Source organism: Carlito syrichta, unplaced genomic scaffold, assembly GCF_000164805.1.
Source record: "Carlito syrichta isolate Samal-C Ts95f unplaced genomic scaffold, Tarsius_syrichta-2.0.1 Scaffold305662, whole genome shotgun sequence".
Classification (NCBI taxonomy): Eukaryota; Metazoa; Chordata; class Mammalia; order Primates; family Tarsiidae; genus Carlito; species Carlito syrichta.
Window position 1 is genome coordinate 238,295 of NW_007249758.1, and position 15,756 is coordinate 254,050.

The window sequence follows — 15,756 nt, forward strand, 5'->3', positions numbered from 1 at the left end:
TTTGAAAGCTCTTGGAATTTGGGGAAGACATCACAGAAAAAGTGGTATTTGAGTTGGAAAGCATTCAGTATTTAGTATTGAACTTTTAAGAGTGTTGTGCTTTTCCTACAGGTGCTTTAATTTTTCCTTAAACTTTCCTATTTTGAGATAATTATAGATTCATATGCATTTTCAAGAAATAGTACAGGAAGATCCCTTGTGTCCTTTACTCAGTTTCCCTCAATGGTAACTACTTGCAAAACTATGGTAGTGTCACAGTCAGGATACTGACCTCTACACAGTCAAGATACAGAACATATCTGTTACCGGTAGGATCTCTCTCTCCTACTGCCCTTTTATAGCCATATTTACTCCCCTCTTGTCCTGCCCCTCCTTAACCCTGGGCAGCCAGTAATTTTTTCTTCATTTCTATAATTTTATTTTGTTGAGAATGTTATATTGCCAGGTGCGGTGGCTCAAGCCTGTAATCCCAGCACTTTGGGAGGCAGAGGCAGGGGGATTGCCTGAGCCTGGGGGTTCAAGATCAGCCTAGGCAACTTGGCGAGACCTCGTCTTGACAATATTTTTTTTAAAAAAAGTAACTGGGTGTGATGGCACATACCTGAAGTTCCAGCTACTTAGAAGGCTGAGGTGGAAGGATCACCTGAGCCCAGCAGGTTGAAGCTATGGTGGCCGTAAGCGTGCCACTGCACTCCAGCCTGGGTGATCCAGCCTGGGTGACAGAGTGAGACTCCAACTCAAAAATTAAAAATAAATAAAAATTTAAAAATAATGCTATTTTAATGGAAGTATATAGTATGTAACCTTTTGGGATTTATACCTTTCATTTAGCATAACTCTCTGGAGATTTATCTAAGTTGCTGCTGCATCTATCAATAATTTGTTTGTTTTTTTGCTTTTGAGTAGTATTCATGGTCAGAGATTTATCAGTTTGTTTGACATTCACCTGTTGAAGAACATTTGGAGTATTCTAGTTTATGGCTGTTATGAATAAAGCTGCTATATAAACATTTAGATACAGGTTCTTGCGTGAACACAAATTTTCATTTCTGTGAGATGAACACTAAGAAGGGCAATTGCTAGGTCATAAGGTAGTTGCATGCTTTTTTTTTTTTTTAAGAAACGAGACTGTTTCAGAGTAGATGTACTACTGTCTTGCATCTCTACCCTTGTGATGCTTGAGTAATCAAGTTTCTCTGCATCCTCACCAACGTTGTCACTATCTTTCTTTAGTCATTTTGGTTGGTGTGAGGTAAGATCTTACTGCGGTTTTAATTCATACTTCTCGATGGCTAATGATGTTGTCTGTATATCTTCTTCAGTGAAATGTCTCTTCATGTATTTTGCCCATTTTCTAATGGACTTGCTTGTTTGATTTTTTTTCTTTTGGGTATTTTCTTCACAATTGAATGATTTTACTTTATTTATTTTTAACAACTTCGTGGAGACATAATTTATATAACATAGAATTCTTCCTTTTAAAGTGTACAATTAAATAGTTTTTAATATATCCACAGATACCTGCAACCATCATCATATTCTATTTTAGAACATTTTTGTTATCCCACTATCTTCTCTTCCACACCTCCTAAGTAGAAGTCTTAAGAATACTAATCTACTTCCCCAGTCCTAAGAAGACTAATCTTCTTCCTGTCTCTATAGATTTCCCTATTCTGGACTTTCATAGGAATGAAATTATGTGTTATGTGAACCTTTTGACTGACTTATTTCACTTAGCATAATGTTTTTCAGGGTTTATCAATGTTGTAGCATGTATAATTATTTTATTCCTCTGTATGATTGGATAATATTACATTGTATGTTTATGCCACTTTTTGCACATATGTCTGTTGATGAACATTTGAGTTGCTTCTACTTTTTGGCTATTATGAATAATGCTACTATAGACATTCATGTACACATTTTATGTGAATGTATGTTTTCACGTATTTTGGGCATATATCTGGGAGCAGAATTACTGGGTCATAAGATAGCTTTATGATTAAGCTTTTGAGTAACTGCTAAACTGTTTTCCAGAGTGGTTGAACCATAGGAAGGATGAGGTGGGAGGATTGCTTGAGCCCAGGAGTTTGTGACTGTGGTATGATCATGCCACTACACTGAGACCCCAGTGCAAACAAACAAAGTGGTTGAACCATTTTACATTCCTACCAGCAGTGTATAAGTGGGGATTCCCCAAAACACAGAATTTATTTATTAAAATTGTGTATTTATTTTTATGTTTAAATTTCAGTCACCTTCGAAGTACTTTCTATTTGATGCAATGTATGTATTGAGATGCTTTTTCCACTGCTCAGTTTTTGAACTCGTCCATTTTGATGCCTTTTAATGCTTCTTCTATTTTTTTGTTTCACTTCTTCCACATTAGCAAAACATTTCCCTGGTCCTTTTTTAATTTGTGGAAACAAAAATGAGTTTCTAGGGCAAGATCAGATTAATAGGGAACATGGAGAGTAGGGATCATGCTGTTTTTGGTAAAAAAGCAAAACAAAACTGCTGAACATTCAGTGCGGGGTGGGCAGGAGCAGTTATGGAAGAAGAATTGGTCATCTGTTTGCCACGACTCGGGACATTTCTTCTGCGAATTGTGATGCAGCCTTCTTAAAACTGGTATATTGACGAGGAGGGGAAGCCTGTACCACAAGGGTACTGCCCTCCAAAGGATGATTCCAGGCTGTTTTCTGAGTTCCCCCTCATATAAGGGTTTGATTTCTCCACATGTTGATCAACACTTGTTATGGTCTGTCTGTTTTATCTGAGCCATTCTGGTGTATCTGAGGTGGTTTTTATTTGCATTTTCCCAATAACTAATGATGTTGAGCCTCTTTTCCTGTGCATATTGACCATTTTTAGATCTTCCTTGGAGAAATCTACTTTATAGCATAAAATTTGGAAAGTAGTCTATTTAAGTCCTTTCCCCATTTTTTTGTTGGATTGTTTGTCCTTTTTTAATTGTAAGAATTATTTATATAGTCTACATTCAAGTCCTTTGTTAGCTAAATTACTCGCAACTATTTATCTTGTTCTGTGAGTTGTCTTTTCACTTTTTTGATGGTGTCTTGAATCACAAAAGTTTTAAACTTTGATGAAGTTCAGCTTGACTGTATTTCCTTTTGTTGCTTGTACTTTTGGTATCGTATTTTAAAAACTGTTGCCTACTCCTAGGATAACAATGATGTATTCCTTTGTTCTCTTCTGAGTGCTTTATAGTTTGAGCTTTTATATTTAGACCTTTGATCCATTGTGAGTTAAGTTTCATATATGGTATGAGGTAAGGATCCAACTTTGTTATTATACATGTGGATATTCAGTTGTCCCAGCATCATTTGTTGAAGAGACTGTTGTTCCCCTATTGAATTGTCTTGATGCTCTTGTCAAAAATCAGTTACAGTAAAATGAAGGCTTATTTGTGAACTCTCATTTCTATTTCATCAGTCTGTACATCTGTCCTTATGCTGCTTTCACTATATGACTTGATTACTGTAGCTTTGTAGTAAGTTTGAAATCATGAAATGTGAATCTTCCAACTGTGTTCTTTTTCAGATAATTCTGGCTATTCTGGCTCTCTTGCATATCTGTATGAATCTGGGATCAACTTGTCAATTTCTGCAAAGAAGCCAATTGGAACTTGTGTAGGGATTTTGTTGAATCTGTAGATCAATTTGGGAAGTATTTCCCTTTTAGTGTGGTCACAGTGTTGTCTTCTGATCCATGAACTTATGATGTCTTTTCATTAAGTATTCTTTAATTTTTTAATAATGTTTGTTCTCTGCAATAAATAAAAAATTAGTCGGGTGTGGTAGTGTGCACTTGTGATTCCAGGTACTCGGAAGGCTGAGGCGGAAGGATCACCGGAGCCCAGCAGGTCAAGCCTGCAGTTGGCTGGGAGCGGCCACTGCACTCCAGTCTGGGCGACAGAGCGAGACTCCAACTCAAAAAAAAAAGAAAAAGAAAAATATTGTTTGTTTTCAGAATATACATTTTATACTTCTTTTGATAAATTTATTCCTAAGCATAAAATTTCTATTATAAAAGAGATTTTCATTTCATTTTCAGATTGTTCATTGCTACAGAATAGAAATACAATGAACTTTTGTTTTTTTGGAGTTGGGGGTCTCACTCTGTTACTCAGGCTGGAGTGCAGTGTCACAATCACACAATCACATCTCAACACAGCCTCTTGGACTCAGGCAATAATTCTGCTTCAGGCTCCTGAGTAGCTAGGGCTATAGGCATACTTGACCACACCCAGCTAATTTAAAAATTTTTTGTGTGTGGAGATAAGATCTCACTGTGTTGCCCATTCTGGTCTCAAACTCCCAGGCTCAAGCCTTGGCCTCCAAAGTGCTGGGATAACAGGTGTGAGCCACCACACCTGGCTGAACTTTTGTATATTTATTCTGTATTCTGCAGCACTGCTAAATTCATGTGAAGTTTACATTAGTTTAGCCTAGAAAATCATAGCATCTCCAAGTGGGGGGCTTGCAGATCACAAGTAGTTTCCAAGATTTTTTGATTGGTAGTAGGTAGAAACAGTTAAGCTCTGTTTAAAGAATTTAAAATCAGTAAGAGAAATGCTGAGTTGACATAAGGGGAATTAAGAAAACCAAGTTTCTTGATATGTAGATGAAGGCTCTAAGCAGCAGGCCTGGAGAAACTAGGTGGTAAATGTCTTTAAAGGTTTCTGGCTCTCCAAGAATCCCCAGGAAGGGGATTCTGTACAGATTCAAATTTCCCCTAGAGAGCTGTGCAGGGTCATGTCAAAAGAAACATATTTTGGTATAAAATTTTTTTTGTTTCTTTATCTTTTATGTGATCTTATGCCAGAGTCAGGTTTGGAAAATAAGCCACATTATATAGGATTCATAAAAAATTCATCTGATGAGACTTTATGTTTTGTAGGGTATGACTCCCCAGGCTCTTTAGCTAGCATTTTGGGCAAGAAACAGAAGATCAGCGTTTAGTCCTCAGAGTCAAGGATTATTCCAGAGTTCTAAGATTTAACGCTTGCTTCGCTAGTTTTCAGACTTGCAGGAAACCTGTTACCATTTTCTTTTAGTCAGTTTCTCCTTTTTTGGAATGGAAATGTTTGCCTAGTACCTGTATCACTCTTGCATGTTGGAAGAAAACTTGTTTTTGGTCTTACAGGCTCATTGTTGGAAGAAACTTGCCCTTAGTCTCAGATGAGACTTAGGACTTTTGAGTTGATGCTGGAATGAGTTAAGACTTTGGGAGACTATTGGGAAGGAAGATTGCATTCTGCAGTGTAAGAAGGAAATGAGACTTGGGGGGCCAGGGGAGGAATGCTATAGTTTGGATGTTGTCCCCTCCAAATCTCATGTTGAAATGTGAGCCCTGTGATGGAGATGTGACCTAGTGGGAGCTGTTTGGGTCATGAGGGTGGATCCCTCATGAATGCCTGGGTGCCTTCTCCAAGATAGTAAGTTCACACAAGATCTGGTTGTTAAAGAAGAGTCTAGGACATCCCCTGCCTTGCTTCCACCCTTTTCATGCGACATGCCTTCTCCCCTTCCCTTTCCACCATGACTGTAAGCTTCCTGAGGCTTCACAAGAAGATGTTAGCACTATGCTTCTTATACGGTTTGCAAAATTGTGAACCAAATATCCGTCTTTTTTACCCACCTCAGGTATTCCTTTATAGCAATGTAAAATGAACTAATACAAAATGTTTCAGTGTGTAGCTCTAAAATATGTGCTTTAAAATATTGTTTTTATTTACTTATTTGTTTTTATTTTTTACTTTAAAGATATGGTATACAATTCAGGGTTAGATGTATGTTAGGTCACATCTTGGGGGGGCCTCCAAGAAATGTTAGGGTCACGTGCTCCCAGCGGGGCCTCTAGAATGTTGGATCAGGCCCTTCGGGTATGTGGGGTGTCTGGTGCGCAATCCGAGGCTGCATGGAAGATACAAAGAGGGAAAGGAGATTCACTTCCCCAAGGTAGGGGAGGAGGCTAAAGCTAGGAAGGCAGTGGCGGTGATAGTCTGGCAACGGCAAAATGGCTGCTCGTGGCAGAGTCCTTTTAACCATTTCCCTTGGATGAGGAAGGTCATTAAGGTGATTGGGTGGTCTGCTCTACGTCATCATGAAGGGACAGGCCAGCACAGGCACTAGCATCAGGTGATGGACAGCCGGCAGATGGGTGTGTTAAGTCACATGATTGCTGCCATGGTGGTGGGGGGGTCTGCTGGTGTCATGAAAGTCACAAAGGGCTGATTAGGTTGACTTGGGGGGATTTGGGCCCAGAGGGATTTTTCCTGCCAGAGATTTGTTAGACATTTGCAATCCACAAACTACTTGACCAAAAGGTAGTCTATTATCATTTCTATGGCTCTGTCCTTGTCTTGCATCTTATGGAGATTTGCCGAGGGGTTGGGGTAGGCTGCTGCTTGGCCTGCAGTAAAATGTAATTTTAAAATGTCTGAACGCTTCCTAAAATCTGCCTATTGGAAATTTATCTATCTATGTCTAACCTGTGCTAGATTCAAAGCATGTCAGGGGTAAAGTCTAAGCAAAAATGGCTATGCTGAGGCAAAGACCATGCTAAACTAAGTTTAGTCTAGGTTTCTATAGGGACCTCCTTTCAGTATACAAATGGTCATTGTACAGGTCTGGGCCTCACTTTGGTCCCCACTTCATCTGGTTTGAGATCAGGTACCCTTATTAATGAAGTGTGCCCTTCTCCCCTGGCAGTTTCTCACTACTGCCAATTCCTTTTTTTTTTTTTAAATAGTATTATGATAAAGAAGGATGAAATTATGAGCTTTGCAGCAACTTGGATGGACTTTTAGAGTATAATACAGTGATCTATCACAGAAACAAAGAACTGAGTACCACATGTTCTCACTCATAAGCAGACCCTGAACAAAAATGTTGTTTTAAAATTTATCCTTAGTATCATTAGCACACCTAAAAATGTTAACAAAATTAATTTTTATGTTACTCAGGAAGACATGATAAGAGAACAGAAGATATATCATCAATATTTGACCCAGAGACATGAAGAAGAGAAAGCTCAGGAGAAAGAATTGGACAGAATATTAGAGGAAGAGAAGGAAAAAAAACTGGCTGCGGAGGACAAAGAGCTGAGACTTGAAAAGGAAGCAAGGAAACAACTTGTGAATGAGGTCATGTGCACACGGAAACTTCAAATACAAGAAAAGTGTAAGACCCGAGTTACAGTTATAGTTTGCTCTTGATTCAATTTAAGTAACAGCCAACATTTTTATGAAGTGGGTATTATGTGTAAAGTATCATGAAGGTTGCAAAAAGGAGATGACGGCAAGATCTCTGCTTTTGCCAATCCTATCTAACTGTATATACACGAAGAGTTTTACACTCCAGCAGATCCTGAGCAGTCACTGGGATGTTCTCAAGGTTAAAACAGCATGCCATTTGAACACTTCATACCTTGATGATTTTTTTTTTTTTTTTTGAGTTGGAGTCTCACTCTGTCGCCCAGACTGGAGTGCAGTGGCCGCTCCTGGCCACCGCAGCCTCACCTGCTGGGCTCCGGCGATCCTTCCACCTCAGCCTTCCGAGTAGCCGGAATTACAGGCATGCGCTACCACGCCCGGCTGATTTTTGATTTATTGTAGAGATGAGGTCTCGCTGCCCAGGTGGGTCTCGAACCCACGGGCTCAATCAATCCACTCACCTCAGCCTCCCAAAGGTGTGGGATTACAGGCTGAGCCACCGAGCCCGGCTCTTGATGATTTTTATAAAGGAAAGTGAGAGTATGGGACACAGACACACACATCCCTCTTCCCCTTTATCTGTCCCTCTTTTCTTTCTGGAAGTGTCTTCGTACCTCTTTATCTTTGCTCATGTAGTTTCCTCTGCTGACGATGCTCTTGATCTTGAAGAATCACAGGCTTCCTTCAAGGTCAGCCCATATGCCTCATACCTTGAGAGGCCCTCTGTATTACCTCCAAATAAATTCTCCTTCCAGGGCTTTTGCTGTGGCTTGCTTACATCTCAAATGATGGACTCACTAGGAGGGTCTTTCTTTGGAGACATTCTCAAAGTTTGAGGAATCCTTCCCCTTTTTTAATACTGATATTCGGTCCAGGCCAGTTACTAGGTGTTTATTTCATAAAGGGCGTTTAAGCTATTCTTATAAGGGTAAACTTTGGTTTAAGGTTTCTGAAATTTACATTCATGCTGAGGTGACTATGTCTCCTGGAAATCCCTGGACAAGGTTGCATCATACTGCTAAGTGACATATTGTCAGCCCTGATGGGATGCTTAAATAGATCTTATGGCTATGGTTTATCTTGTAGCATGTTATGTCTCTTATGCAACACCACACCTTTGTATTCTCCTAGTCTTAAGCAGTGTTTGGTCACAGAGGGATGTTTTTTGAGGGAATGTTTTTTGAGAGGATAAACTTCTTCCTCCAGATTTCTACCTTTATGTTCAGCTAAATGGACTAGAGAGGCAATATATGGACACATTTACTGTTAGAGTACTATTATATTTCACACTAGTGGTCTTTGCAGGAGAAAACTCATCTGGTTCCATTGTTTAATTCTCCAGCCCAGGAATTATAATAGCAGTAGAAAACTGTTTAGCCAATATTAGATGGAATTTTTAGAAATTAAGAAGAAAGTATATAAGCTGGAAAGACTATTACATTCATCAGTGATGGAAGTTTTAGAAATATTGAGAAAACATAAAAAAGGTAAGTATTTGAGACCATTTATAAACAAGGAAACAAAATCAACCATAGTTCCACCCCCTGGAATAGCTACTATTCACAACTTTGTAAATTTCCTTTCAGTGTTTTTACTGTATACATATAATTTTCCCTCACAAATGAGGATCATGTTGTATATACTGTTTACTCGTCTATATTTTAAATTTATTTTTTTGTCATTGTTAATCCATTATAAGGTTTTTAATGACTACCTAAAAATTAGTTATAAAAATATACCATTGGCTACGTGTGGTGGCTCAAGCCTGCAATCCCAGAACTTTGGGAGACTGATGCAAGAGGATTGCCTGAGACCAGGGGTTCGAGACCAGCCTGGGCAACTTGGTGAGACCTCATCTCTACAATATATCAAAAATTAGCCAGGCGTGGTTGCACGCACCTGTAGTTCCAGCTACTTGAAAGACTGAGGCGAAAAGATGGCCTGAGCCCAGCAGGTCAGTGCTGGGGTGGCCATGAGCATGCCATTGCACTCCAGCCTAGGTGACAGAGTGAGACTCTGACTCAAAAAAAAAAAAAAGAAATATACCATCATTTATTTTGCCTAAACATAACTAATACATTTTCAGATTGTTTCTAATCTTTTTACTGTTACTTTAGCATTCTCGGTTATTCTCTCTGTTTTTTGTTGTTGTTGTTGTTAAGATACATTTCTGAAATAGATTTGGAGACCAAAGATATGTACATTTCAGATGTATATTGGCCAGTTGTATTTTTTTGTTGTTGTATTTTTTTTTTTGTGAATTCTGTTTCTTTAACTTTTTTCTATTGGGATGCTTAAATTTTAAAAATTAATTTATTAGCTTATATGCTCTTAAAATATTTATTTTATAATAAACTTTTATTAATATGAATGGCAATATTTATCCTCAAGAAGAGAAAAGTGAGAAGTGTTTTAAGATTGATAATATGGTATAAAAAGGCTAATCTTAGATTTTCAATGAAAAATAATTAAGAGAAACTATGTGTAGGTCACAACATGTGTGCAATGTAAACCCTATTCACTCCTCAATGGTGATAACTATTTCTGCCTCACTGATCTAAGATCTAGCCCAGTGATTTTAAGTTCTACCTTTCTAAAAACAATATGGCTTTGGTACCCAGAAAGATGTTGGCAAAACTTGTCCGAAGATCATTTGACATATGATGACTTTTGCTTTTGTTAGTGCAACATAAAGCTAAGGAACAGGAAGAATGTGCTAAGGAACAGGAGCGTATAAATGAAGGTCTTAAAGAACTTAGTTGTGAAGAGAAGGAGAATTTTGCAAGGTATGATTTTGTTTTTTTTTATTATTTACTGCCTAAAAAACAGATTTTCAACATAGAGGATAGTGTACCATAATTCATGCATCTTTGACATTATGTTGCAATAGTATTATCCTGTCCTTTAGACGCTCAAAGCAATTTACAAAATTTCATGTAAAAATAGGCACCAACCATCCTGGTAACATTAAATTCTATTTCCATTGTATATATTCTGATTACACAGAATCATTACCTAGCTGGATGAACATCTTACAAATAAAATAATTTCGAAACAAAATATAGATGCCAACCCTAAATCACAATGAAATGAAATGACAAGAATCCCCCCCATGACATAAATCCTGAAATGGAGGATTAGCAGAATTGGCTGATGGAAACAGGATCCCATGCAACTGTTCCCAGAAGGATTATTCTAACCTCACTGAGCTAGAAAACCAAATGCTCTGGTTGTGCTGGCAAATACCACTGCTCTCCTCTGACAAGCCTCTGTGCTGGGATTATTTAGTGTTCTGATCACTAGGCTTGGGTAGAGGAAACAGGAAGCTGCCTCCTGACAGTCTCTCCCCATTGATTTCCCTTCTCATTGATGGCCGTGACATCTAATTCAGGTGGTCAGTATAGTGAAGGAAGAGGGCCTGGCTGCTCTAATTACTCTGACTCACCCTTTTGCTCCAGGGGCCCGTTCTTGCCTCAGTCACACTTGGTACCTAGAAATAAGATCTTTTCTTTCTAGAAAGCGTATGGTTAACATGCCTGAGCCTACTGTCAGTTTGGGGTCTCTGACAACAACATCTGGCCTCCGCTACTGACTCCTTCCTACTGCCTTTGCTCTGGAGGCCTTTCCTTCTTATTTCTGAAGTCTACTGTTAGACATTTGAGGGAACTCAATGAATATCACTTCTATTCCTTGCTGAGCTTCTAAATTAACTGAGAGACAGGGGAAAATGGTGGCAGAGATATTACAGTTACTTACTGCTCCATTAGAGAGCACCCAGAAATTTGTGACTTAAAGCGATGTGTAATTATCTTTTATGATTCTGTGGGTTAGCAAGGTTTAGCTAGGTGGTTCCTGCTTGGAGTATCTCATGTGGTTGAAGCCAGAGCACCTGACTGAGGCTGTATTTACTTGAAGGCTCAACTGGAGTGATCACATAAGATACCTACTCATATAGCTGGCATTGTATGCTGACTGTAGTTGGGTTATCCACTAGTAGTTATAGTTGTCAGCTGGGCTTGGTGGCTCAGCCTGTAAACCCAGCACTTTGGGAGGCCAAGATGAGTGGATTGCCTGAGCCCCTGGGTTTGAGAACAGCCTGGGCAACTGTGTGAGACCTCATCTCTACAATAAATCAAAAATTAGCTGGGCGTGGTAGCGTGCACCTGTAGTTCTGCCTACTTGGAAGGCTGAGGCAGAAGGATCACCGGAGCCCAGCAGGTTGACGCTGGGGTGGCTGTGAGTGTGCCACTGCATTCCAGCCTAGGTGACGGAGTAAGACTCCAACTCAAAAAAAAAAAGTTGTCATGTAGTGGAACACCCACAGGTAGGCTGTTCATGTGGTTTGGACTTCTCCCAGGATTGTAGCTTGTTCTGAGAGGTTGAATTTCAAATAGCAAGTATTCTATGAGAGGAAGAAGAAGCTGCCAGGTCAGTTAAGGGCTACACATATTCTGTTGATCATAAAAGCAGCCACATAGTCCACCTAGACAGAGAAAGAAGCTCCACCTCTTGATAGAGAGTAGAGACTGACGTTGCCAAAGAGCATATGAGAAGGGAGATAGTACTGCAGCCATCTTTGGAAAATAGAATCTGCCACAGAGGAATATCCAAACCAATATCTTTAACTTTGATAAAAGTTGATAGTATGTTTTTCTGACACCAACAACCAGTTCTCTGATTTTTCATACACTAACTGGGTGCTTAACAATTCAGTTCAATTTGGATACTAACTACCCAGAGTTAGTATGGATCCCACAGGTTGAGGGCTTAGTCCCACAAGACTGCCTCCCACTTTGGACACCAGATGCCAGTCCTAGGCCACCTTCTGACCAATCAGCTATGAATCAGTGGTTCCCACATCCTACTCCTCACATTCAGTAGTTTGCTAGAACTGCTAACAGAATTCAGGAACACATTTTACTCATGTTTACCTGTTTATCATAAAGGACACAACTCAGTGACAGCCAAATGGAAAAAAGCGTAGGGATCTCCATGCCCTCTTCTGGCACACCTGCCTCCCAGCACCTCGATTGGTTAAGCATCCTGAAAACTCTCAGAACGTCATGGTTCCAGAGTGTTTATAGAGCTCAGTCATTACTTTCCCCTTCCCATTTGTCAGTGAGTGGGGTGAAAAATTCCAACCTTCTCACCACTTCATCTTTCTAATGATCAGCTCCTTCCGGAGGCTGCCTGGGGGCGGGCACCACCCTAAGTCCTCTCATTAGCATAAGCTCAAGTGTTCTTATGAATAACAGAAGATATTCCTATCTGGAAATACCCAGGGTTTTAGGAGCTCTGTGCTAGGACCTAGGTACAAAGACCAAATGAATACTTATTATACCACAGTTGATATTTAAAATATGGCTTGTATTTCTAAGCATTAAACCCACAAATTTAAAAAATGTGGCTTATGTATTGTAAAATAGCACAACAGCTATGGAAAATAGTATGGAGGTTTCTCCAAAAAATTAAAAATAGAACTACTGTGTGATCCAGCAATCCCACTTCTGGGTGTGTATCCAAAAAGTTAAAAGCAAGGCCTTGAAGAGTTATTTGTACACCGATGTTTATAGCATTATTTACAACGTCCAGAAGGTAGAAGCAACCCAAATGTCTATCAGCAAATGAATGGATAAACAAAATGTAGTACAATGGAATATGATTCAACTTAAAAAGAACGCATATCCTGTCACATGCTAATATGGATGCACCTCAAAGACATTAGGCTAAGTGGAATAAGTCAGTATAATTCTGCTTTTATTATTTTATATTATTACCATTATTTTTGAGACAGGATCTTACTTTGTCACCCACCCTAGAATGCAGTGGCACGATCATGACTCACTGCAGCCTCAAACTCCTGGGCTCAAGTGATCCTCCTGCTCCCGTCTCCCAAGTAGCTGGGAGCTGAGACTACAGGCATGTACCACTATGTCCATCTATTTTTATTTTTATTTTTTGTAGAGACAGGAACTCTCTGTGTTGCCCAGGATGGTTTTGAACTCCTGGTCTCAAGTGATGCTCCCACCTTAGCCTCCCAAAGCACTAGGGTTACACGTGTGAGCCACCATGCTAGGCCTGGTTCTACTTTTATAAGATATCTAAAGTAGTCAAGTTTGTAGAAACATAAAGTAGAATGGTGGCTACCGGGGATAGGGGGTGTAAAGAGGGGAGTTGTTGTTTAATGGATGTAGAGTTTCAGATTTGTAAGATACAACAGTTCTGGCAGTCTCTTTCACAACAATATGAAGAGACTTAGTTACTGAACTGTATCCTTAAAATGGTTAAGATGTAAATTTTATGTGTTTTTTAAATCACAGTAAGAAATCTCACTATAAATCAACACTCTGTGTCATTCATTAAATATGTGGCTTAGGTATGCAGGAAATTGTTGAGTTCACACGAGCAGAATGATAGGGAAGGCTAGCTTATTCACCTAGTCCCCAGCAGGGCCAGACCACTGCAAGCATCTTGTGCGAGGTCACAGCCCTTTGATCTAGAGCAGAGCAGGAAGCTGGGAGACTGACCTTCAACAGGTAAAGTGAGAGGCTAAACTGAGCACCTTGTTCATTCTCTTCGGTGTCACTAATATATACGCCACTTTTTCCTTGGAGGAGAGTGGGGGAATGGATGGAGACAGCCCAAGGATTCCCTCCACATGGCAGTATACACTTGGAATGGGAAAGAAGCAGCATTCCCTCTCCAAAATCAGTATTTATTCTAGTATTATATTGGCAATATAATATTATTGTGTAAGAATCTCAATATTGTTTTTAATCTGTTTCTTCCCCACTCACCCTGATTAAAATAGGAATTCTAATTTGGCTTCAAAAATTCTATTTTAACCGTAATGCTAAAGTAAGTTCAAATGCTCACTTTTATAATTCTATGCTTTGACATTTCTAATACTTTAGACGCCAGGTTTTAGCCCAGGAGTATAGGAAGCAACTTCAGATGCAAATTGCCTACCAGGAGCAGGCCCGAGAGGCAGAGAAGGAAGAGAAACGCCGCGAGTTTGAAGCAGGGATAGTGGCAGACAAGATGTGCCTGGAAAAGGTCCGGGAGATCCTGTCCACCCATCAAGTGCTGCCCGGAAACATTCATCCCATGAGGAAGGCGTGCCCTAGTAAGCTTTCACCATAGTTTCATGGTTGTCCATACATCTTCTCAGTCTTTTAATATTTTTTACTATAGTATGCGTGTGTGTTTCTTTTAACTCATGAATAAACCGTTCTTTTTTTCTCTGAGTTTGTGCAATTGCGCATCGTTTTTTTCTTCAAATAAACTTGTTTCTCCTGTGGATTTCATGGGCTTATAAATCCAAATGGTCTACCTCATGTCATGTAGTTCTCTTCCTGACTCGTCCCCATACTCCCCTTGTTTATTACTTACTAATAGCTAGGCGTTCTGAAATCTAGCTACTCATGTTCCCATTTCCTCTTCCTTTTTTTCTCTTCTCTCTCATGCATAACTGAGTGTTAAGAGGGCTATTTTGCACTAGTGGCTATTTTAGCAGTCACTTTTACTGACTCACCTGTTTACGGGCATTAAATATTTACTGAGTGCCTCCCATGTAGCAGGCACTATTCTAGATCTTGAGACTTCAACAAGTACAAATCAAATCTCTTGCTCTTGTGGCGCTTACATCCTAGTAGAGAGAAACAGGCAATAAGAGTTAAGTGCTATAAAGCTGAAAATGGTAGATGTGCTGTTTCATTTTATGTGCGATGGTCAGGAAAGTCCTCTGAGCAGCTGATGCTTGATGAGAGGTCTGAATGAACCTGCCACAGGTTATTTGCAGGGAAAATCCTGCAAACAGAAGAAAGAGCCAGTGCAAGGACCCTGGTGCAGAAGACTGCTATGTGCATTTGAGGCATATTATTTTTGCTGAAGTAGCGTGAGTGAGGAGAGAATGGTGGAAGATGAATCAGAAGCATAGTGGGGACCAGACAATGTAAGGCCTTGGAGCCATGATATAGACTGGCTCTTCCTTGTCTAGAGGAAGATGTTACAGGGGCTTCAGGAGAAGAGCAACACTATATGTTGCTACATGTAAGAGGGTTGCTGGCTGCTGTGTTGACATCAGGGAGACAGAAACGGGAATGTCAGCTAGGAAGCGAAGGCAATACTCTAAGATGTGGCAGTAGTGTGGTAGCCAGCCTCCATGATGGCTCCCAATGACCCTCCCCTGTAATCATGCCCCACCACATTGACTCATGGCTGGCCCGTGGAGACAACAGATTGCAGCAGAAGTGATAGAGTGTAACAAGTCTGGGTCATAAAAAGACACGCTCAGTCAGTTTCTTACATTGGTAAGGACAGGATGCTCAAGGAGTGTTGCCATCCCCATAGGGTTGACAAAAATTGCACACTAGGCTCTGGACAGGAATCTGGTTGCAATTAAGCATTGCTCAGGTTTCACATTGCCCCTCTCCCTTATCTCTAGGTACTGATGGTTTGAATCCCTATTGCTTCCTATCGATAGGATTTCTAACATTAGGCTTTTAAGATTGTTT

The 15,756-nt window shown here is 39.9% G+C and overlaps 1 protein-coding gene across 1 annotated transcript in view; it reads left to right on the forward strand.

The window, feature by feature from the left end:
• CFAP53 (cilia and flagella associated protein 53) overlaps positions 1–14,565 on the forward strand; it is a 30,730-nt gene extending 16,165 nt beyond the window's left edge. Inside the window, exons 6-8 of the mRNA XM_008062200.2 lie at positions 6,992–7,208; positions 9,924–10,026; positions 14,155–14,565. Coding sequence (XP_008060391.2) covers positions 6,992–7,208; positions 9,924–10,026; positions 14,155–14,383 — 549 coding nt within the window. The 3' untranslated portion in view covers positions 14,384–14,565. The remainder of the gene's footprint in view (positions 1–6,991; positions 7,209–9,923; positions 10,027–14,154) is intronic.
• Positions 14,566–15,756: the final 1,191 nt, after the last annotated feature.